Source organism: Centroberyx affinis, unplaced genomic scaffold, assembly GCF_046629955.1.
Source record: "Centroberyx affinis isolate AG114_WGS23_722 - 3 ecotype Tasmania unplaced genomic scaffold, CSIRO-AGI_Caff_v1 ptg003272l_1, whole genome shotgun sequence".
NCBI lineage: Eukaryota > Metazoa > Chordata > Actinopteri > Beryciformes > Berycidae > Centroberyx > Centroberyx affinis.
The window spans coordinates 144,493-166,620 of record NW_027281291.1 but is presented as its reverse complement, the minus strand read 5'-3'; the positions used below and the strand labels follow the sequence as shown (position 1 = coordinate 166,620).

General features: G+C 41.3%; 2 protein-coding genes across 9 annotated transcripts in view; one reads left to right on the top strand and one right to left on the bottom strand.

Moving 5' to 3' along the window:
• The window catches only part of cnot1 (CCR4-NOT transcription complex, subunit 1), a 28,790-nt gene extending 26,248 nt beyond the window's left edge, over positions 1-2,542 (bottom strand). For all 7 annotated transcript variants that reach the window (XM_071538429.1, XM_071538427.1, XM_071538431.1 and 4 more), the window contains exons 1-3: positions 2,431-2,542; positions 545-840; positions 308-415 (exon numbers count right to left, since the gene is read on the bottom strand). In XM_071538429.1, the coding sequence (XP_071394530.1) occupies positions 308-415; positions 545-646 (210 nt within the window). In that variant the 5' untranslated portion in view covers positions 647-840; positions 2,431-2,542. The remainder of the gene's footprint in view (positions 1-307; positions 416-544; positions 841-2,430) is intronic.
• Positions 2,543-4,835: 2,293 nt separating this feature from the next.
• LOC139660312 (nuclear receptor coactivator 5) lies at positions 4,836-20,467 on the top strand. 2 transcript variants are annotated; one of them, XM_071538415.1, is made up of 9 exons: positions 4,867-4,977; positions 5,161-5,247; positions 6,690-6,763; positions 7,475-7,598; positions 14,137-14,336; positions 15,728-16,006; positions 16,268-16,450; positions 17,482-17,742; positions 17,887-20,467. In XM_071538415.1, exons 1-9 carry the CDS (start codon positions 4,916-4,918, stop codon positions 17,922-17,924), a joined length of 1,308 nt encoding a protein of 435 aa, XP_071394516.1. In that variant the 5' UTR covers positions 4,867-4,915; the 3' UTR covers positions 17,925-20,467. The 2 variants fall into 2 exon arrangements, with proteins under 2 accessions (XP_071394517.1, XP_071394516.1); XM_071538416.1 differs by lacking the exon at positions 5,161-5,247 and having other exon boundaries at positions 4,836-4,977.
• Positions 20,468-22,128: the final 1,661 nt, after the last annotated feature.

Here is a 22,128-nt window from a genome sequence, read left to right as displayed (position 1 = left end):
CGACTGGCTTCCAGGCACAGTGGGCCAAGTTACTACAACTGTCACTAATGATTAAAGAATGAATTTAAAAACCAACAAAACATAATGAAACTAGAGATGTGTTTGTTTGCTTCAAAGGCCACTTAATGTTGCAAAGTGCCCTGGTTTATACTACTCTGGCACCTTCATTGGCTAAATTCCCAAATGCTGGTTCCTGAAATGCCTTTTCCCGGTTATGGAAAAATTTGAATCATGTAGTAACACTTCAAACCCAAATCTTCTACTGGAAATTTCCCAATGAGTCATTGTGTTTCTAATCAAAAATTACCTGATGGAAGTCCTTGCCGCTGCTTTTACCATCGCCACTGAAATCCACATGGGAGAAGAGACAGCGTAGTAGATGCCTGTCTGCCTCTGGACCGTGACGATTCACAATCTTAAAGTAGACAGGGAAAACGTCACAAGTGTGTGTCACAAGAAGATATCTTAATACACTACTCGCAAACTATTGAGATCTTTGTGGATTAGTGTGAATAATGTACTGGACATCAGTATTGCTACTTACATGCTGTATTTCCTGCTGGCTGGCTCGGTAGTTTTTCTTCGTTAAATTGTCCACCAGGTAGCTGATTTGAGACAAAGCCAGCGAGAGCGAGTCAAGATTCATTGCTGGTTGGGGCGGAAGCAGGCGGCCGAGCCCGGCGCAAAATCACCATTATTCCCCTTTAGTCACTTCAGTGATAGGTTACTTCTGCTCCCCCCCCCCAAAAGGTGTGAAAAATATAGGCTTCCAAATGAGCTTTGTTGTTAGTGGCTCCTGTAGCTAGGTAGAGTCCTTCAGTTTAAAATCAAGTTCAGCATCTGCAATAAGAAAACAAAGATGGTCAATATGATTGAAATCAGAACAGGTTGTGCAATACAGTGGCAAATTAGATAAAGGAAAGCATTTGTGGTGAATTGTGCAAATGAGTGTTACTTTAATGCTGACAGTAAATATTAGCCCTTGACAAGACAAAATACTATGACAGGCTTTGAGGCCTACTTGCATGACTGACCCAGAGGCGCACTGAAAGACATTCTGCATATATCTTCCGACCATTTATCTGGATAAACGTCCACAAATTACAATCACTTTGAATCATAGAGTCCAGTGCCATATTTTCACGCACATGTTGTAAAGTTAGACACACTTCCGTTGCCAGTAGCTTGTACTAGGCCTCGATTTAACCCGAACACCTGGCGCACAGATTCAAAGCACAGTAGCTAACCCAGCTAACCAACTTATCCGTCACAAATAACATTACAGTTATCGTAAGTTTGTCAATTGATATACAAGCGCATTATGGGTATTATGGGCAATTTTGCTGCTAGCCAACAATTTGTAAGTTAACAACTGACGGAGAAGTAGTTAGCTTAAATCACATATCGAAACAAAGAGCAAGCTAACGTAGCTGATGTTATCCGCAAGCCATCGGCACATTGCGGAACGTTAACGGGACTCAGATAATGTTACTAGACATCTTTACCTTAGTTTATATATTAAAAGCAAATGTCGCAATACGGGGACTGAACTCCTGGCAAGGAGGACAACATATTTACTACTTAAGACAGAGTTACCACAACGCTAGTTAACGTTGGTTAAGCAGCCTAAGTTGACGTTAGCCAACCTTTTTAACATGTAACTAACTATTATTTACACTGCTACAAACGGTCACTTAACAAGCTACATGTCACGTCACTCTCTGGAGATTCATGTTATTTTCACATCCCTACCAAGCTACATACCCGTGGTCAAGATCTACCGACTCCCTATACTAAGTTAGCTAACCAATGCTACCATTATGGTTGTGTTAGCTAGCCGTAACGTTAATAGTAACATTTGAGTCCGATTGAACCTGACGCGTATGTGTCGTCAAAACCATCACCGTCATACTTCATTTAATATTTATTTGGCAAGCTACTATATACTGGCTATCAAGCTGGTCAGTACAGTTACCTCTGCTTTGACCGTGACACAAGAAGAGGCCGTGAGCTTGAAGGCCGCGAGTATTGCGGTTGGCTTATGCGCCGTCTTGCCAGCTAACGTTAACCTAGCTAGCTTATACGGAATCCGACTAGTCTATGGAATCGCTAATGTTACAGCAGCAAACGCTATCTAAGCAACAATGCTTAAAAGTAACACCGAGCTATTATCAAAATAATATCCAGTGGCATTTTTTGCTAATATAGAGAACGTATAAAATTGTCTACGCTGCATGAGAACGGTTACTGAAATAGCAGATCGCTACTTTCCTGATGGGGCGAATGTGACAGTTGCTTCCCAGCACATAGACTCCCCCGCGCTGGTGGCTAACGGTACAAACCCAACGGCCACCTTATTGCTTGTTCGCTGGTTACGTGTTATTTTAAAAGCTATGGACACTTGCTTTCCAGGTGTGTTATAAAACTCACCGTGCTCCCAAGAAAGTAATTCAGATGTTCATCCCTTTCCGTTTTTCCCACCAAACTTATCGAAATGCAAGGATCGCTGTGCCTCCAGTTCGGTTTGATTTTCAAAATAAAATGGCGACTGTCACCACCGCGGCGCGCTCACGGTGCAAATGCACGAGCTTCTGCGAGCGATACAAATGAAAGGTGCTCGACAGCAGACACCTGACTCCCTCCCTCACTTGTTTTTTTGTTGCCACTGTGTTACACATTTCCCAAGTAGGCCTAGGACAGGTCATAATTTTACTTTGACCTGTAAAGATTTTTATTTTATTTTGATCGTAAAGTCTCTCTTAGAGGCAAGTTTCATATACCTAAACGTATTTTTTAATTGATATGGGCTTCCAAAATTTCTCACGTTTAATTGGGAATTTTGTCTTTTTCCTGGGCTCCTAAAAGTGTCTGTTGTAAACCATTGTGATAATGTTTTTAATTCTCCATGATCAAACTTACAAAGTTTTTATTTTTGTAAATGTATTCTATTCTATTCTTTATGTGTATTTGAAGTGTATTTATAATATTTAAGAAGTGTAATATTTAAAGAAATTGACAATCAGATGTATACCTGAAAAAAACGGTTTTCCTTCAGGTCTCCAAAAATCTACCAATGAAAAAAAGTAAAGAATGCAGGACATCCATTAGCAACCTTCCCCCTTGTATGCACCAGATATAGGAATTATCAACTCACTGATCTATATGGAAAAGTTTAATTCCAAAATGCTATATCTATTCATTTTGATAAAAACAAAAATTAGTCAATATTCAAAAAATACAGATGAATCCATTCCATCCTGTATGGTTATCAGTATAAGGGTGGATAGAGTGTTGTTACTTCCAAATGTTATTCAAGTCACAGGCTGGAGTGAGAATATGGGCCTAGTTGTCTCACACACACACACACACACACACACACACACACACACACACACACACAAACATTGCAAATGTACATAAAACATAAGGCATGCAATAATAGGAATAGATATTAAGAACACATTGCCTGTTTTAGCATGGCCAATAATATGATCCAATATAGGTAGGTAGATAGATAGATAGATAGATAGATAGATAGGAGTCGACTAGTATAATTATTATTGTTGTATAATTGTTGTTTGTGAGTTGTGTTGAAGTTAGATAGATAGATAGATAGATAGATAGATAGATAGATAGATAGATAGATAGGAGTCGACTAGTATAATTATTATTGTTGTATAATTGTTGTTTGTGAGTTGTGTTGAAGTTAGCAATTATAGCCTAGTAGCAGTATGTTATAAAGTAGTTCTAAGTATTAATGAAGTTTAGGCACCACAATTCACAGCAACTCACAACAAATAAAACAATAAAGCAATAATAACTGAAATTACTTAAGACGTAAAGCTGTATGTGTTTAGTGATAGTTTTGAATGATTAGGGGCTGCGTCTATGTGTATGTGTTTTTACAACAGTGTTATCAGTGTTAGAGTGATGTTAGCGCCCTCAGCTGGCCTATGAAGGTTACTACAATGGGCATTTCGAACAGTTCAACAAGCGCCTAATAAAAGTCCTACAGTCACTTAGCAACTTCAGCAGATCTAGAGGGATGTAGATGTAGATGCTTCCCCTCATGGCAAGCATAAAGAAGGCCTATCTTCTGATCTCTGGCTCTTTACCCCCACAGCGACTGACCTGGCACACACCTGAAATTAAGTTGTATTTTTTCAAAAACTACTCATTACAAAAACACACATTTAGCTCTAGATGTTAAGGATACGTTAGGACACTGGATTTGGTCCAAAGAAACCTCATATGTTTTCATGCAAGATATTTGCAACAGGTCATATCTCATAAACCAAATTATCTGCAACAGGCGTCTCTTTATTAACGCCTATACTTTGGCTGCGCTTGTTATTAACGCCGGGGCGCTCGGGTTTGACGTACGTATTTTAAGTAAGCGGAGCCTACCTAAAATGAAGTACACAAAGGCACCCCGCGGCAGCGCGTCACGTGCTCCACAACAACCAGATAACAAAATCGTTATTTCAGTAGCTATGGGTGGTGTAGCGACAAAACATATAGCTACAGGACAAGGGTAGAAACGCATTAGCAGCTAAATCCCGTATTGGATGGGAAAACCCTCAGCCCTGCAAGTGTTTGTCCGGTTTTGGTCGTCAGGTTGGAGCGGGTCATCCGGCGCACTTCGCGGCCTAGCCCATTTTTACATGAAGTGCTGACTCCGCCTACCCCGGGTAGTTTCGGCGTGCGCCGGTAAAAATTACAAGTGGACCCTTTGAAAACAAACTCCCGTCGCACATGACGACGTAGGAGGTACGCGGAAATGGGGTTACAGTGGAAGCTCCTCCTCTCAGCGACAGTGTAGTAGTTCAACAATCAACCAACCAGGCATTATTCTTCTTCTGGCGTTGTGATTAAACGTCCGGGTGTATTAGGGTGAAGTTAAGAAACGGAGGAAATGTCTTCTTGGGCAAAATCGTCCGCAGCTGGCAGGCGGACACAACCCAACCCAAATGGAAGGTGAGTAAAATGGTTCCTCGCAGCAAGCGGGTTTCGCGTTACCAGCTAACGTGCTAAGTAAGCAGCTGCACGCAGAGCAAAACAGTGGAAGATCTGAGCAGCCGATAACCAGCCTCCTTGCACCAGATAGTTAACGGTAGTTATGTTGCAAGCTCCAGAACATCTGCCTCTTGTGTTGTGCAGTGCTCAGCCGCTACGATCGTTTCGGCGAGCAGCGCCGTACCCCACCAGAGAGGACAGGACGGAGGAGCGCAAGGATGCACTCGATAGGTAACAGAGTCACATTTACGTTACTCAGTTGAAGATGCTAAAGCCACAGTTGCATAACATTCATTAGTCCAATAGTATGCATGATTACGCAGACTGTAACCTACTTGTTACTGGGAAGCTGTACGTTTGTGTTCCATCCACGCTTGAGTAGCTGCGTCTGATGTTGAGAGGCCTTTTCAAATCTTAAATGTATTATAAGAGAGTCTAAAATGCCTCCAGTCACACAGCATACGGTTAACACACAGGCTTGTGATTCATATCAGTCCAGCACCCAAACTGAGTGAGTGGTGCAGCCGCTCTGGACCAACAACTTCAGCTGTCTGCCAATTATTACCTCCGCCAAGGAGGTAACGTTTTCGGTGCCGTTTGTTTGTTTGTCTGTTAGCAGGATTACGGAAAAACTACTGTCCTGATTTTCATGAAACTTCATGGAAGGGTGTAGCATGGGCCAAGGAAGAACCCATTACATTTTGGAGCGGATCCGACTCACGAACAAGCAATAATAGCACGCACCTTGGCGGAGGTCTGCGCTCTCTGTGCCCTTCTAGTTGTAATATCTACAGAAGCAGTTTATCTAAATCAGTTCACATTATTGTTGTCCTTCTTATTGTGCAATCTGTCTCACAGCGGGGGGCTACTGCAGAGGTGTGTTTTACACAAAAGTATCCTACATTTCAAGTCTTTACAGCTGATTTCACTTCATTAACTTTATTAGAATGTCACACAGTGATAGGATTGCCCAGTGAGTCACCTGGGTCTTTGCCAAAAGAACTGAGTCAGTGTAACCGAGTCAGTTACACTGACACACAACAATACACAACAATGTCATTTCTCAACACCACACAATAGCTGAGAACAATAGGTGTAATCTTAGTTAAGTAGAAATTAAACTGATAGTTATGCCTTTGTTTGTGTAGATTGGCTCACAATACAAGCAAAGGTGTTGAGGGCTTGTGAGGCCATGGGTGATGCAAAATATTGTCATATGTGCCCAATCAAAGATAGTATAAAAGCTAAAGATAATCCCCAGCTCCCAGACTTCACATGCACTGGCACACTTGTCTTGCCAGATTCTGATCCTTGGGTTGAGAGACAGGTGCCACTGTTTAGGTTGATGGATGGATGTGTTTGCTTAGATTGGCAAGATTGTTTTTGATGGAGAGAGAGAGAAACTGTCAAATGATTTAGGTTGAGGTACACCATACCGACCAAATATTTGGCCATGGTGCAGCGCCAATAAATGCCAAGAGTTTAATTCTGGGACCCAGGCTCATTAAAGCACACCGCTGTGGGGGCCTAAAAGAAACAGTGACGTACAAAAGAGTGTTTCTCAGTGTTGGCGTGTGTAAAATCTACAATCAAGTGTGATGACCTTGTGAACAGTAAGCCTTTTTCATGATAGTGCATTAAAAGATGCTTCTGTTTCATTGCTGCTCTTTCAGTTACGAAGAGCTCGACCAAAAGCACAACTACAGCGGAGGCGTGAAGTATGAGGGCTACAAGCATCAACAAAATGGTGAGTCTTTTTTCTTCGCACTGATCACTAAAAAATTCAAACAAACCAGTTAAACTAAGAGTGGAAACACCAGAAGATGGACACACCAAAACATGTGTGTGGTTCTTTCTCTGCACACACTGGATCACTTTCAGATAACTGGAATGGCCAGATTCCTGTTTTGGGATTTTCCGCAGTGATGATCCTTAACGGTCATTCCATGTTCATTCACCTGATAAAACAAGCTTTTGAAACTGTCAACTGTTAAAACTCTGACTCTGATTTTGACAAGCTTTGGCACAAGTAGGCTAATGAGTAAGATACAAGGAATCCAAAACGACAACCAGAAGCATTAAGCCTGGTATAGGACAGTAAAAATATAATTTCACTATGTCTGACAAGATGTATGGAGCTGAATTTCACTCAAAGTTCTTCACACTAAAAATCTAATTCACTTAAACTCTATACACATTGCAGATTGTTCTGGTTGAATTTTTTTTGCTGGTTATATTTTTCTGTCAAGAGAATCAAATCTCCAAAATTTTGAGTGTGGCTGCATTTGAACGTCTCCTCCACAGTTGTATTGCAAAATCACAACACATTGTATTATTACACTCTAACCCGCAGAGATACCATGTGACCACCCTGTCCCACTGTCTTCTATCCTCCCCTCTCTCTTCTCTTTCTCCTCTCGCCTCTCCTTCCCCACCCCCCACCCCCTCCGCCCCACAGCCAAGCCGGAGGGCTCCAGCCCTGCAGACAGACGCAAAGCCCTGTACCAGAAGTTCTACAGGCAGGTGCAGGAGGAGAGGAAGCCGGCCGACTGTGTGGTCCTCTCTGTCACCAACCAGTGCATGTGAGTACTGACAGCAAAAGTCAAAACGACAAAAGCAATTGAGATTTTGGAGCGGAAAGTTTGGGTGAATTTTACATGAACATATAGGGTTTGATAACTCATACTCCATTCCATTTCTTTGCTCTATATAGGCCCACATGTTTAAGCAGGTGGAGATTGTTTTGTTTTTTTTCTCCTCCACTGATTATACATATGAGAAATAATGTGTTAACATGAGAGTCAGTCCTGCCTCAACGGTCCTGATCCAATATGGCAGTAAATTCAAGTAGATTATGGGCTAATGCCTGATTTTGAAACCTTTCGATTGTTTAATAGACACAATGAAACATAAAATACATAAATCACAGTAATGCGCGCTGGGTTTGGCCAACATTCCCCCACTGCATGGAGGCTCGGCTGCAACGGCACACCCACTACCTGACCCTCTGGTGTCACTGGGTTAGGGTTAGTTTATGATGCATAGAGGCTTTACGCAACAGTATGTGTCAGGGCTTGTTGTTGTGATCTATGGGGATCGCTCACATCATTGTTCTTGCAATTACAAGCATCAATCAAGGGTTACCCGAGGCTTAGATGCTATTGACATGTAATGCGAGTTTGTTTATACAAGATCATCCCTGGTATGACGAGGCGCTCCCTGGATTGTGGCACACAATGATCTGTTAAAGCATGAAGTGCTCTTGTAACTGTATCATTGTTGGCACAGAGTTTATTTTCTCTTCGATAAATTGCCAATGTCCCTGTCTATATTTCTAAATACTTCTAAAAACTGCCCAGACCTGATCCCATCCAGGGGTTGAGGCCAATTTTCCACAAAGTTACTAGCCCAAACACTGACACCACTGGCCCATTTGTATGTCAGTGCATTTTGAGGCCGCCACTTTGAGATCTGACATTTTTTTTCTTGAGATTCACTTTTCCCTACACTAATTCCACTCACTTGTCTGCATAACTCTTGGAAATTCTCTGCATATCTTGACCTCGCCTTTCGCCACATCATGATTTAACCACGGCTACCGTTCTGGCCAGCGAGGCACTCTCACTCTCTCCTTCTCCCTCTGCTCTTCCTCCGATGTCTTTCTCTTAGGAAGATGATTGTTTTTTCCTGGCATCTGGCTACATAAAATGGGATTTAAGAAACATTTTTAGCCCTAAATCTAGCTAGCTAACCATAGCACTTTCGGTAACCTGTTGCTGTTGATTGACTTGACAGGGAGTGGTGATTTGCATGTGTGAAAGTGATAGCTCCTCACATATCTGACAGGACTAGTGTATAATCAGTTCCCTCTGGCCTCGGTGTAGGAGGCAGAACATGTGGAATGTACAAAGCAGGAACATGTGGTAAATCTGTGTGGAATGTGTTCACCTGTCGACTGGGACAAATTCTTGTTGTGAGCAAATTGCTAAACTTGTCAAGTAACCAGAGTTATTCGCCAAAAGCCAAGCTCGTCAAACGCCTCATATGATGGATGTGATTGCAATGCCAAAGGCCACACACCAGCATTCTCTTCCGTAATTTGCATACTGACCACAGTATGATGGTAGGTGTGTCTGAGCAATTACAGTACAGGTGCTGGCTTTCCTTTCTCTCACTAGAAATACTTGAATAAAATGGCACCATTTCAGCACAGACTAAAAGTCTGATGGCAGTGGGTATGGTGGCATTTCTCAGTTGATTCAATCCTTATTTTTATCAGTGATAGTTCATTCGGGTTCTGAAGGAGCTGGCCAAAGTAAAATTTCAAAGAAAAATGGAACCAATGGTCTCAGGGTCAAGATGATTTTGCATTTAATATAGTTTGAAAGTGTTACCCCAGTATGAAAATGTGAACTATATCATTCTAAATAATGATCCAGGACAGCACTCCCATTATTTTTTTCTTTTATTGCCGCACGTGTATTTCAACATAAGGCAGCATTCCTCAGCATGGTTCTGGCTAATGTGACAAACTCTGTTTCTGGGAAAAGGCTGCACCTGCTCAAATATGTATTCAAAGTTATTGCGGCAAGTTTCTGGATGCTGTATCAAAGAACTTATGCACATGACACAATCACAAGCTGCTTAGAAATTTATGAGATATGTTGTTTGTAGGTGTGGTACTCTTAATGAGTTCTTACAGTGATTCAAACAAGCTGGTAAATCTTGTTCTTGTTGTTTTTCTCAAAAGGGACACTTCATTTGAGTTTATATGGAAAGCGAAAATGTTAATACCCAAAAAAATCTTGTGTGGCTGTGATGCTCCTGATGTCCTCAGGAGCATATTTTGCAGCATAAAATCATGAAAAACGTACCTGTTTCTTTCATTATATTTTGCAATATTTTATTTAGGTGCACATTTAATATGTATCCTTATAATTGTTCCAGATTTGGCCAAAAAACATACATTTCTATCTGCCATCCATAGTCGGATATGGAAAAACTAGAAACACTAAGAGAAGGCCTAGACAACAATTTAGGCACATGGTGGAAATGTATCATTCAAAGGAAAATTCATCATTCATTGGACCGGAACTTTTTCAGAAATGTTTTTATTCTGACATCAAGCAAACAAAACGTAAAGAAAGTAACTGCCTATGTGAATTGAACATGTCACCTAAAGAACAAACCAGGGTGACAGCTGTGTTTTGCTGTCAGCTCACTGACTTTACAACCTCCTCACAAATTAAAATGTGGCATTATATGATTACGTCCGTGTCATTCTTGCATGAAAACAGACTGAACATACACTTGGGCGAATCATCTCTGCATGAATAACTGCACACCATAGTCGGGTTTAAATTTGTGTCAGCACATTAGGAATATGCAATATAGGCTGCCATTGTAACACAGTTTGAAAGCAATATTCACACACGGCCTCTCCACCAAAGCCACAATGTTCTTGAATACAGTCTCTGATCTAAATGCTGTTGAGTAACAATCCCATTCACTGTGCAGCTCAAATGTGACTGAGGTCGCACTTTCTCACAAAACAACTTCAATTTCATGCATTTAAAAAAAAAAAGGTTGTTATTGTGAACTGACATACTGGTCCAATGCCCACATTTTGAGTTATTTTGTGTGCATGATAAATCAATTAATGACATTTTTGTGGATTCTTTAGCGTGGATGCTGTACGGAACTGAACAATAATAAATTCTGCACTCACTCCCTTTGCTGCAATAGGATTACACAAGGACAGCACTTAAAAATTCATACTGCTGCATCTGATCTCAAAATTAGTTTATAGTAGGAGAGGAGTACACAAAAGATTTAACTACGTCATGCAACATCAAAAATTCATTCAAGCATGATGAACAAATAGAGGCTTCACAAATCTATCAACCACGTCTGGTGCATAGACGTCCATTGGAGAACTGGCTGTGTAATGGCTAGATATATAACAACCGGGCTAGAAAAAGAAAGTAAGTTGGTTAGTAAATGTAGGTTACTGGGCATAGTAAACTGTCTTGTTAAACTGTTTTGTTCTCCAAAACTCCAAAACTATTGAGTTGTAGCTTGAAGAGTCGACGTTTGGCATTGCTAGCTAGCTAACTAGCCAGCAGGCTAATTTAATGAAGCAACAAATGTTAACGTTAAACTGTGACTGCTAGCGCTAACATTTGCTTCTACTAGATGTGTTGGCTAGTGTTGGCTAGATGTGTTCAGAACAAGGCAGGGTTGGTTAACTGCTAGCTAACAAGCTGACATTATCTAAATATAAAATATGCCAACAGCCAAGTTGTACATTTAGAAACCCAACCAGTTGCTCACAGTTATTGTTGCCCAAAGCTAAAAACCTCCACTATGGCTGCCAGAGGATGTTACAACACCTGAAAGCTCTCTATTGTGCTCTATTCTGCTCAAACTGGTTGTTTAAGTGGTCAAAATGCTCTTAACTACTTTACTGAAAATGCACAAAAACATCTGGTTTTTCACTTCCACATCAGCAACTAATCACTGATAATTATTACTGGGGCAATATCAGGCAAACTGCGCAGTTTGAGTTAGGTAAGTTGTCTTAAGTTTAAATAAGCTCCTACTCATAAGTGAATTACTTGTTTGTCTCATGTCTTTTCCTTGTTGCGACTAGGGATGCACTGATTCAATTGAGCATATTAGGCTGACCTTGGCTTTAAACACTGGGTGTGAGAAATTGTGAACAGTAGGTCAGTCTAAAACATGAAGTGTACAAATATTGAAAAATGTGGTAACCCTTCATTTTACAGGTCCCTAACAACGTATGAACTATTTCTAAGTAGACGTTAACAAAAAAAACTATTACACAGTAACGTGGCTAATAATTATACAACAACATATTTGCGTTCATATATAATTACATAGTACCAGACCTGTAAAGTGAAGTGTGTCTATTTTCTACAATTCAATAGTAATTCCTATGTATTTACATGGTACCGGACCTGTAAAGTGAAGCGGGTGTAATTGGACAAGAAATCATACAATGACCATGTTTATTTTCTTCATTGGCATTCAAATGGTACATAACAGGACAGCAGCTTACAATCCACACAGACCAGACCGTAAAGTGTCGGGGGGCCAATTTTACAGATATTGAGCCGTTCTCTAGCTTTAGCCTATCCTGGGGTGAGTGAAAGATTATGCATGCTACGAACTTTAGCACCCGCCTGGGAGCTAACATGGCTAACTGTTCTACAGTGCTGGCTGTGTTAGTTAGCTAACGCTTGGCCATATTAGCTTCCAGTCATGTGCCTGTGTTCGTTGTGCGTAAATTAACTTTCCACACCCAAAGCTAGAGAACGGCTCAATATTTGTTAAATTGACCCCCAGATAAATCCATTTCTATACACTGACCAACTTTTGATTTTGTGCCTCTTTATTGGGGAACACTGCATCTCGCAGTCTGAGACGCCCTCTAGAGGCCATCTGATGAAGTGCATCATCTCACAATGCCTGACTGACTGCCTGACCTGAATTTGCCTCGTGATGCCCTTGGCTGCGCCGTGGGAAAAATACACCACCAAACAACAAAATGGGCCCAGAAAAACAAGTTACACCACCAGTCACCACTAGCTTTTTTTGACGGTGTTAAAAGTGTTTTAGGGTGAATTTTTCCTTTTGACAAATGGGCTTGCATAAACCACTCTCAATTCTGCGAATTCTAAAAAAAAACCATTAATATCTTGCCAGATAAATGAGGCATGTATTTCCTGGCAACAAAAATCTCTCCTCAAATAATAAATTGACAGAACTCTTCTGGTGTCTTTATATCCAGTAAGGGGTCTACCTAAATACATCTCACAACATTTAACACATCGATGAGAGATCCAAAGCAGCACATGCTGTCCTGGGTGCTGGCTAAAGCGAGGGATATCATGTCCACACACACACAGAATCCACCACACAAAAGGAATGATGAGTCAAAGTTAGATTTTCATTGGTAAAGCACACTGTAGGGGGGCAGCCAGACAGAAATGGATAAAACATTACATTTGTACATTGATCCGTCACTGTCCGTTCTTTGTCCGATTGGAATGCGAAACAAAAGCGAGGCGTTTTTGAAAATATCAGGATTCACAATTTGAACATTGTGTTTATATACACTCGCCGAGCACTTTATTAGGAACACCTGTACACCTGCTTATTCATGCAATTATCCATTCAGCCAATCATGTGGCAGCAGTGCAATGCGTAAGATCATGCAGATACAGGTCAGCAGCTTCAGTTCATGTTCACATCAAGCATCAAAATGGGGAAAAAATGTGATCTCAGTGACTTTGACCGTGGCATGGTTGTTGGTGCCAGATGGGCTGGTTTGAGTATTTCTGAAACTGCTGATCTCCTGGGATTTTCATGCACAACAGTCTAGAGTTTACACAGAACGGTGCGAAAAACAAAAAACATCCAGTGAGCGGCGGTTCTGCGGACGGATGGCCAGACTGATTGGAGCTGACAGAACAGTCTACAGTAACTCAGATAACCTCTTTACAACTGTGGTGAGCAGAACAGCATCTCAGAATGCAACACGTCAAACCTGGAGGCGGATGTCACGTTGGTAGCTGGTTGACACTGAGCTGAAAGCTGATACCTACCCAGTATTAGTAAGGTGTTCCTAATAAAGTGCTCAGTGAGTGTACAACCAACCTCAAAGACCAAACGCTGCACTAATATTCTGCCAGGTCGTACTAGTTCTGTTTCTGTCTTTGCAAATTGATAGGCTGGTATTCATGCAACTCTGGGAAACTGTATACTAGTGAAACAAGTTACTCTTACATTTTGAAAATTTTGAAAAAAGTTTAAATTGTTTTGACTTCTGAAAAAATACAAAAAAAATAGCATATCAGCCCCATAGAGAATACATTGGCTCAATCTGTTTTTGAAGGATATAAAATCTCTGTCTGGCCGGCCCCTAAGTTAATCAAGCCACCTCTGTTCTTCTCTCAGAGGTTTAATCAAATCAGTTGGCCAGTGTTTGCAAGCCAGGTCCTTATGATTAGCTCATTATTCACCAGGTTTCTCTATATGGCAGGTCACCAACTACATAAATGTCAAGTTAACAAAGTGTTTCTCTTCCTCTCAAAGGGATTACCCCAAATCGCTAGGACAGTGCTTGCAGGAGCGTGGCCTGTCAGTGGAAATGCTCTACCTTCAGGCGGAGTCGGGCCTGACCCGGGCCCTGCAGGATGTCCGAGCAGATGGCTCCCCGTTATGTATTCTGGTGGAGCAGACAAACGTAGCTCTCTCCTCCTGCACTGTTATCATATTCTCAGAATCCCTCAAAAGTAAGTCCCTACCCCTCATCCCTTCGAATCTAGCTAAACCGTCTCAGTTAAAACCCTCTGTTCCTCCTCTAGGCTCAGCTCGACTGACGGCCTATTTCAATGTACATCATATGTCAATTCCACCAACTCCTTTACTTTTAAGGCTTATTTACACAAAATCTGAAGTGGATTATATCTAAAAACAAACTCAAGCTATAAAAAACTCCTATAAAAACAAATGCCACATTTGTTTACATTTCTAAATACGGAAATTCAGCACTCTCCAATTGTACTACCCTGTCTTTGTTGATAAATATTGTAATAACTGATATATTTACATCCATAAAAGTCTATCAAAGCCGAGACAAGGATTGTCCATCTAACACAATATTCATTCGGTTTTACCAAATACCAAAACAAAGTAGATATGTTCAAGCCGACTCGATATAAGAATTTTTTTTTGTACAATTTAATTTGTGGAACTATCGTGACAATTTCAGTGTCCACAAAGACCTGCATACAACCGATCAGAAAATCTAACACATAACTAATAATACAAGTAAGAGCTTTTTTCAGATGGTTTTGTGTTGTTATTTTATATTACATCATATAAAATAATTTCATCATGCAGAAATACAGTACATAAGTTATTGAGCGTGTCTAAAACCAACCAATTTTGCCTCAGTTCAGCTCAAAAGTAATTTTTAAGGTATTCAAAATTGACATTTTTCAATTCAAATTGCTTTTACTGATAACATACAAGACAGACAAGTATGCATAATACAAAATGAAAACATCAAAACTGTTCGAACACAAGTAATTGTATCCATAACACGCTACAGTCCATTCTGTAACTCACAACACAAAGTGTGAAAACCCAAAAGTATATAAATAAACAATCGAGTTTGCTCTATATAACCAAACTGCATTAAAACGAGCCATTAATATATATTCAAAGCAAATGTCAATTACGCATTGCATAGATAAACCAAATCTTCTAAGGTTAATTCACACTGCGTTGAACATTTTTGAAATTTTCAAAGCTTATTATATCAATCCTAACATACCAACTAAAATGTCCAAAGACACGATCTAGCAAAGTGTTCATTTTCTAGTAAATGCATTCCTCACACAAATCGCATGCTCCCACCCCCATCCCAACCCCCCAAAACAAATCACAAATCCCAATCACACCAAATATATAACTTTATCACCTCAGCAGAATTTGCTGATCAGAACATCACATTAAAACAAAACCCATCTCAATATGAAATGAGCGGATCACAAACCTGTAAGAAGCCCCGATAATTTTACTGCTGTCTCTACTGTTTTTTTTTTGGCTTTTCTCATTTCAAGTTTGCCGCCTTCAGCCCTCTGACACCTCACCAATAATCCTACCAATTTCCTCCCAGTCCACCGCAACATGCCCAAGGACCAAGCCATGGACTTTGTCGCGGCCGAGTATGGGCGCGGACTCGTCAAAGAGCGCCCTCCGAGGGACCCGGCGGACATTGCAGCGCGGGCGTCGCAACTGCTGGATGACTTCCTGGACCGGGAGAAGATTGAGCGCCACGCCGTGCCCTCCGACACCCGCCAGCTCCTCTTGCTGCTGGCCGAGGGGGTGCACCTCTACCCCGAGGAGATTGGAACCATCTCAGAGTATCTGCGTACCCGGCAGGACCACGTACAAGGTGGGACGCCGATTACACAGTAATACCTACGAGAACCTGAACCCTAAACCCAATCAGAACCCTAACCCATTTCAGCCTCTCTCACACACCCATGCCGACAGATATACACTTGTTTTCCCGCAAGAAGCCAACCGCAAAAGCAACCAACCTTTCTCATTTTCTCGGGTCCTTTCACACTCTTCGCTTCACACCATTCCTGTCTTTCTTTATTTTCTCGCTCTGCTTGCTTTTATTCATCTCTCCCTCATTTTCTCCCTCCAGCCTCTACCATCGAGGGGGAGAGGGGGAACATGTTACCTCCAGGTCTGGGGAAGCCCCCTCCCCTGCTCCCTACTCCTCCTGGGCCCCCTCAACCCCAGCCTGGACCCGGAGCAGCAGGGCCGCTACCTGAACCCTTGGTGGACCACGCCCCACCTCAACCCACTCCTCTCTTGCCTTCACCAGGTTAGACCGCAGACGGGCTTTACTAGACTATTTGAGGTTCTTATACTGTATATGGTTGTCAAGACTTTTTCAAATTAGATCAAGCCACCTCCTTTCCATGACCAATTTTTTGGAAAAATGTCACACAAAGAACGTTCTAAGCAGAGCGCCTAGCTTAGGGGACGAGTCTGAGCCGCAGCTGGAGCTTGACATTTCGAGCCAAACCTGTGCGCAATGGTCATGGGTCAGGCTGAATTTTTCACTTGGGTTTTCGCTTGGGTTTGGGTTGAACTGGACTTATTTTTTGCATTTCATGTGGAGCTCTGATCCTAGCTCACTCTGTTCATGGCTTCAACAGATCGGATCCTAGTACTTAGTGGATAGAAAAACGATTTAGAAGATGTGTCGGCTGACCAAAGACATGCTCTAACCCTTCACCAAAGACAAGAAAGTATGGGTTCCATAAACGCTTCTTGCAACCCAAATGATACACTGTTAAACCAACGGATAAAGATGCTCTATAAAGTTCAAATATTTTTGAGAAGCCAGGCTGTGTGGTCAGAGACTTGTGTTTCTTGGGAACTGCATTACACTAAATTCCGAAAACATAAATCAACAGTGTTCCCTAGTGCAGTGGTTTTCCAACCTATTCCATGGAGACGCAGATTTTCAAAATTGTTCTTTCTCAGGACTCCAAACTGACATTGCAGGCTATTGTGGCTTCCTAATAGCTTACTATGTTTTCCTCAAACCAGTACCTTTTATACATGGAGCATGGAGTAGTTGAGTGGACAGGGGGTATTTTAATCTTCCCACAACCTACTTTTCCAGGATTTGGGTCCAATTCTGATCATTCATTCTGTCTCCACATGTCTAGTGCCTTATACAATCCATATATATCATCCATATATATTATACAAAATAGAAAACATAAGACCCGACATGTGAGAGGACAAAGTTCCTCTCCTTTCATCCAGTGGATTGTAAACTGAAGGGTGACCGTTGCATTCAGACCTGCTGTGTTTCTTATATTTCTCTCGGTCTCTCTCCAGGCTCCTATCCCAAAACCAAACCTCCTCCCCTGCTATCCTTGCACCGGGCTTCTGGTCCTTCTCTCGGGGCCCCAGCTCCACGAGGCCCCTCCCCTCCTCGGGGCCCCCCCTCCGCACACAGCCCCTACGGCGCCCCTCCTCCACGCGGGCCCCCACACCACCACATCCCTCCGTACCACCCGGGCCCCAGGGGGCCCCACGGGACCAGAGGCGCCCCTCCATCTCTAAAGAGTGTCCGCACCCCACTTCTGTCCGTCCCAGGTTGGTGACTTCTGATTTTTATCACCACTTTTATTCACCCTTTTGTCTCTAAAGGACAGGGATGCAATTGTGTTATTTCCATCATATAACAAGCTTCGTTCTTTCTTCTTATCTTCCTTTCCACTCCTCTCTCGCTCTACTCAGGTGGTCCTCCTCCACGACCCAACGGCCCCCGACGCTAAGAAATGACTGACACACACACACACACACACACACAGACAGACTACCAGTGCCAGCAGTGTTTTGAACATTTCACCTTACTCCAGAGGAAGAGCAAAAGACTCCGGCCCCCTTCATTGGTAAAGCCTCCATAAGGACTACTGGTCTAGGATTCCTGATCAGGCAGTAAACCGGGTTCACATCAGAACTCAAAGATACTTTGTGATTATCATCTGTGGTTTATTAGGATGGCATAATGGAGGATGTGCCGGGTATTTTGTTGACTGATAATTTGAAGTCCCTTCATCATTTTTTTGTCTAGTTCTTAATTTAAAAAAAAATATATATGTCTATTGTCCAACACTCCTTGCCTAAAGTCATCCCATAAAAAGAGTGCTGTTCTGAACTCTTCCCTCTTTTCGTCATTATTATGTTGCGATCAGAGGGCAAACATCATAAGCAAGGGGAATTTGCAGCGTTGAACACTGTAACCTAGCTTCATGCAACACAAACCCTGGTCATGCTGAACCACACGGCCAAGTTGAGAGTGTTGAGAGATTCCAGTTCACCAATATCTGTGATGCATTCAGATAAATACACAAAACCCCCGCCACCCGTGGGCTATTTGTTCATATTTAAGGCAGGAAGAAGGAGAGAGGGCCTGGTGGTAATATGATGGGAAAAGGACAAACAGATGCAGCCTCTGTTCTGCTCTGTCTTGAATATAGAAGTCTCAAAGTACAACTGCTGTTTCTACCAACCTGGGGTGGGTTTCCCGATACTGCGTGGTCTACCTACTTTAAACGCTATTTCAAGACTGTGCTTGAAAATTTCACGAGGGTTTCCCAAAAGTTCTCTTTAAGAGAGAAGTTCAAGAAGCACTTGAAGATTTATGTTACAAGCTATGTTCTTTGCTCAAAATGTTTTAACTTTTTGCCACTGTTGTTCAGGAAGAGTTTGTGTAATTACTTTTATTTACTACTACGAATAATAAATTGGTACCTTTTTATGGTAAGAAAAATTAAGACCTCTACTGTTTGTTACAGTCAGTTTCACTTGGACTGTGCTTTAGATCTAGATCTCCAGATTCATGGTGTATTTCTTTGGAATGCTGTGTATGTTTTGTTTGGCATCAGTCTCGATCAATCTTCCTGGTGTCATCGGGTTTAGCTGTTAGTCTCTTCATTGTGTTGTGGACAAAAGAAACTTCAAAGTAGTGACACTTGGACGAACTTTATACCATGTAGCTTGGAATGGTAAACACAAATGGGCATTTTGCTCTGTCCAAGTAACAAAACCATGATAATAAAAAAAATAGACACATTCATATATGAGAATCAGATGTATCAAAACATAAGAAATAGCATTAAATTATTTCCAGAATATCCCTAAAGAACATACCATGGATCTTGTGATTTAATCTACAGTGTATATGGATATGCCAAATCTAACTGAACAGATTCAGGAAGATGTTCTTTGCATAGATGTCAATAATTGACCACCATCTTTTTGAGATGAAAAGGAAAACACTGTAAAACATATTGCTGAGCAGGGTGTATTCTCTTTAAATCCTCATTTTGCAGCCTTTGAATTGCTCTGATATGTCTGATGCAGTCCGTCCCGTTCAGATTACCTTCTGAAACTCTGAAAGTGTGAATTCCCTGCTCCCCCGACTATAGTCGTGTGCACTGTTGCACAGTATAGTGGGGATGTTGTCAAAATTGGATTGGCTGAGATGAGCACAGTTGTCATTGCGAAACCACAATGGAGCCTAGTTCATACCCACTTGTAGTTCTTCCTCATTCAGGGGAAAACTTTTATTGCCATTATTGTATCCTTACGGGTTAAGTGGCACAAAGGGGTTCGCCAATGCTACAGTTGTTTGTTTTTTGATAATTTGTTAGCTATGCAGTTCCCTTTCTGCTCTTTACCAGTATTTCCTTGCTGAAATTCATTAGAAATGGCTTGTGTCACTGTTGTGGAGTGCAAAGTGGCAAAGAGATACCGGGAGTGTTCGGCTTGTTCCGTGTCGCTGTGAGACAGCGAGATTTCACAGCCGGTTGCTTTGGCACTTTGGTTTTGAGAAACCCTCTTGAAATGAATGGATGTGTTGAAGAGTGAGGTCAAGATGTTGCTAGAGCAGGAGGCGTTTTGGGAAGCCCTCCCCGACATGTTGGAACCACTCACACTAAACAGTTCCAGTGTTGTACAGATTACACAATACACACCAGCAGGAAATGATCTCTGGAATATATTTTTTTCTTTCTTTAAGCTCATCAGTTTATTCTGTTGTTTTGTAGATACTCTGCACCACCTATGTTCTGAATTTTATTTTATTTTTTTGTAATTTTTGTGTAAATGTTAAACGGCTATGCGTGGATTAGTTTTTATGTTTTCTTTGATGTGGAACAGTGTTAATGTTCAAAAGGCATGGTGGGAGGATCTTGATTTCTTTGCAAAGAAAACGACTACTAGTGTTTTAATATAAATTTGGTTTTGATGAGCATTGTAGTGTTGGGGTTTTTTTTAAGAAAGAATGAGCCATATGAAGTGTATAATAATAAAAGTTGACTCAAGATACATGTGTGCAGCTGCTTTTTTGTTTATATGAGCAGAGGAAGCAGCTTAGTTTCATTCTGGTATTCTGTCCTTATTAGTGAATGGTTGTCTGGTTTGCAGTATAATTGCGCAGCTACTGTGGCTGAATTTTTTTTTTGTATAGGAGTAAATTTGAATGATTGAGGAAACTTACTTGAGCCCTTTGTAACTTAAAGTGAAGTTCTATTCAAATACAGTCAAGGATGGAAAGCTTCCTAGCTCAATTGTGAGGATATCAAATTGAACATGCATTTACTTTAGACATTTAGAAACATTTAACAGAAGTTTCTTAAACACTTTTGAAATAAGTAGACTTGAATGGAGGTGTATAGAGTACTATTCCACCAGGGTATGGATGAGAAAGGCTGGAAAAACCTAAGATGTACAGTTAGTAGTCAGCAAAATCTTAAAATCAAGCCGTATATTTGTCCCAGTTGTGTCCATCAGTAACACAGAGTACAGACTCCTTTTAATCTCTAGATGGCGATGTTTACCTGCTCTACTTCTGTACACACCCTTGAGACACATTTACAGCTGTAAACATCTAAAAATCAAAGTCAAGCTGATACTTTGCATGTCCTCAACTTATACATGTTCCTTGTTTTTGTTACTGTCTTACAAAATGACTTGAAGCTATAGGCCTACTTATCATTTATTTTTAAGAGCCACTTCCCTGACTGAAGTGAATGAGATTACCTATGCTACAAAAAATATATTTCATGTGTACTTCAGAACAAGTTTAGAAATATGTTTCCAAATACACATACAAAAATGTATTTGAACATGTAGATGACATTCATTCAAAATATATTTGAAGTGGCCAAAACATATTTTGGATATACTTGCAGACATACAGTATGTGGTCAACAGCACATAAGAAAATGTATTTCCAGATTCCAAAGTAGTATTTTGAAAGTCATTTTGAAAGTCATCTACATGTATGAGCACATTTTTGCCAATTTTTGTAGATTTTGAAAGAATATAGCTTTTTATAACTGGTGGGAATCGTCTGCCTTTTCTTAAAATCATGCAGGTTTCTTGAGTTCTTTTTGCTAAATTGTGTGCAATGGTACTGGGAGATGATACAGAAATGTCATCTCAATTATGCTCTACAGGAGGAAAACATTGCAATCTCAAATTGGTCATTGTGAGCCTTGTAAGCTCAGTTCCTTCTTTTACCTGGGTCATCTGATCTGTGGTGTTAGACTGAAGGGGGTGAGACACACAGTCTCTGGGTCTGTGTGCATGCAAGATGGTTAATATGCTACTTTATGAGTCAGGGAGGTCTGTGTTGGCCTCATCTTGCATTAGTGATGTCCATGTATTTGCATGTAGGTAAGTTTCCAGACCCCAGTCAGCATCGAGTAAAAACTGAGGCATCCATGCATGTCCTGTTTGTCTTTTCACTTCACTTCTCCTGTGTGTGTGAGCATCAAACATTTCAAGAGAGACACACACTTTTGCACACTCTCCTCCTCCTCTCCTCCAGCTGTGGGTGTACTGCTGTGAGGAGCCCATCAACTCAGAAAGTAATGGACAACCGTCTCCACCTCATTACACCAGCCTACACACCCTCTGATTGGACACTGTGTGTGCGTGTGTGTGAGAGAGTGTTGTGTGTGTGTGTAA

Excerpts from the sequence above, each read along its gene's own strand:
- LOC139660312 (XM_071538415.1), top strand. The coding sequence starts at position 4,916 with ATGTCTTCTTGGGCAAAATCGTCCGCAGCTGGCAGGCGGACACAACCC. Across the intron at positions 6,764-7,474 it reads CTACAAGCATCAACAAAATG|CCAAGCCGGAGGGCTCCAGC; the intron begins GTGAGTCTTTTT and ends TCCGCCCCACAG. Across the intron at positions 16,451-17,481 it reads TCCTCTCTTGCCTTCACCAG|GCTCCTATCCCAAAACCAAA; the intron begins GTTAGACCGCAG and ends GTCTCTCTCCAG.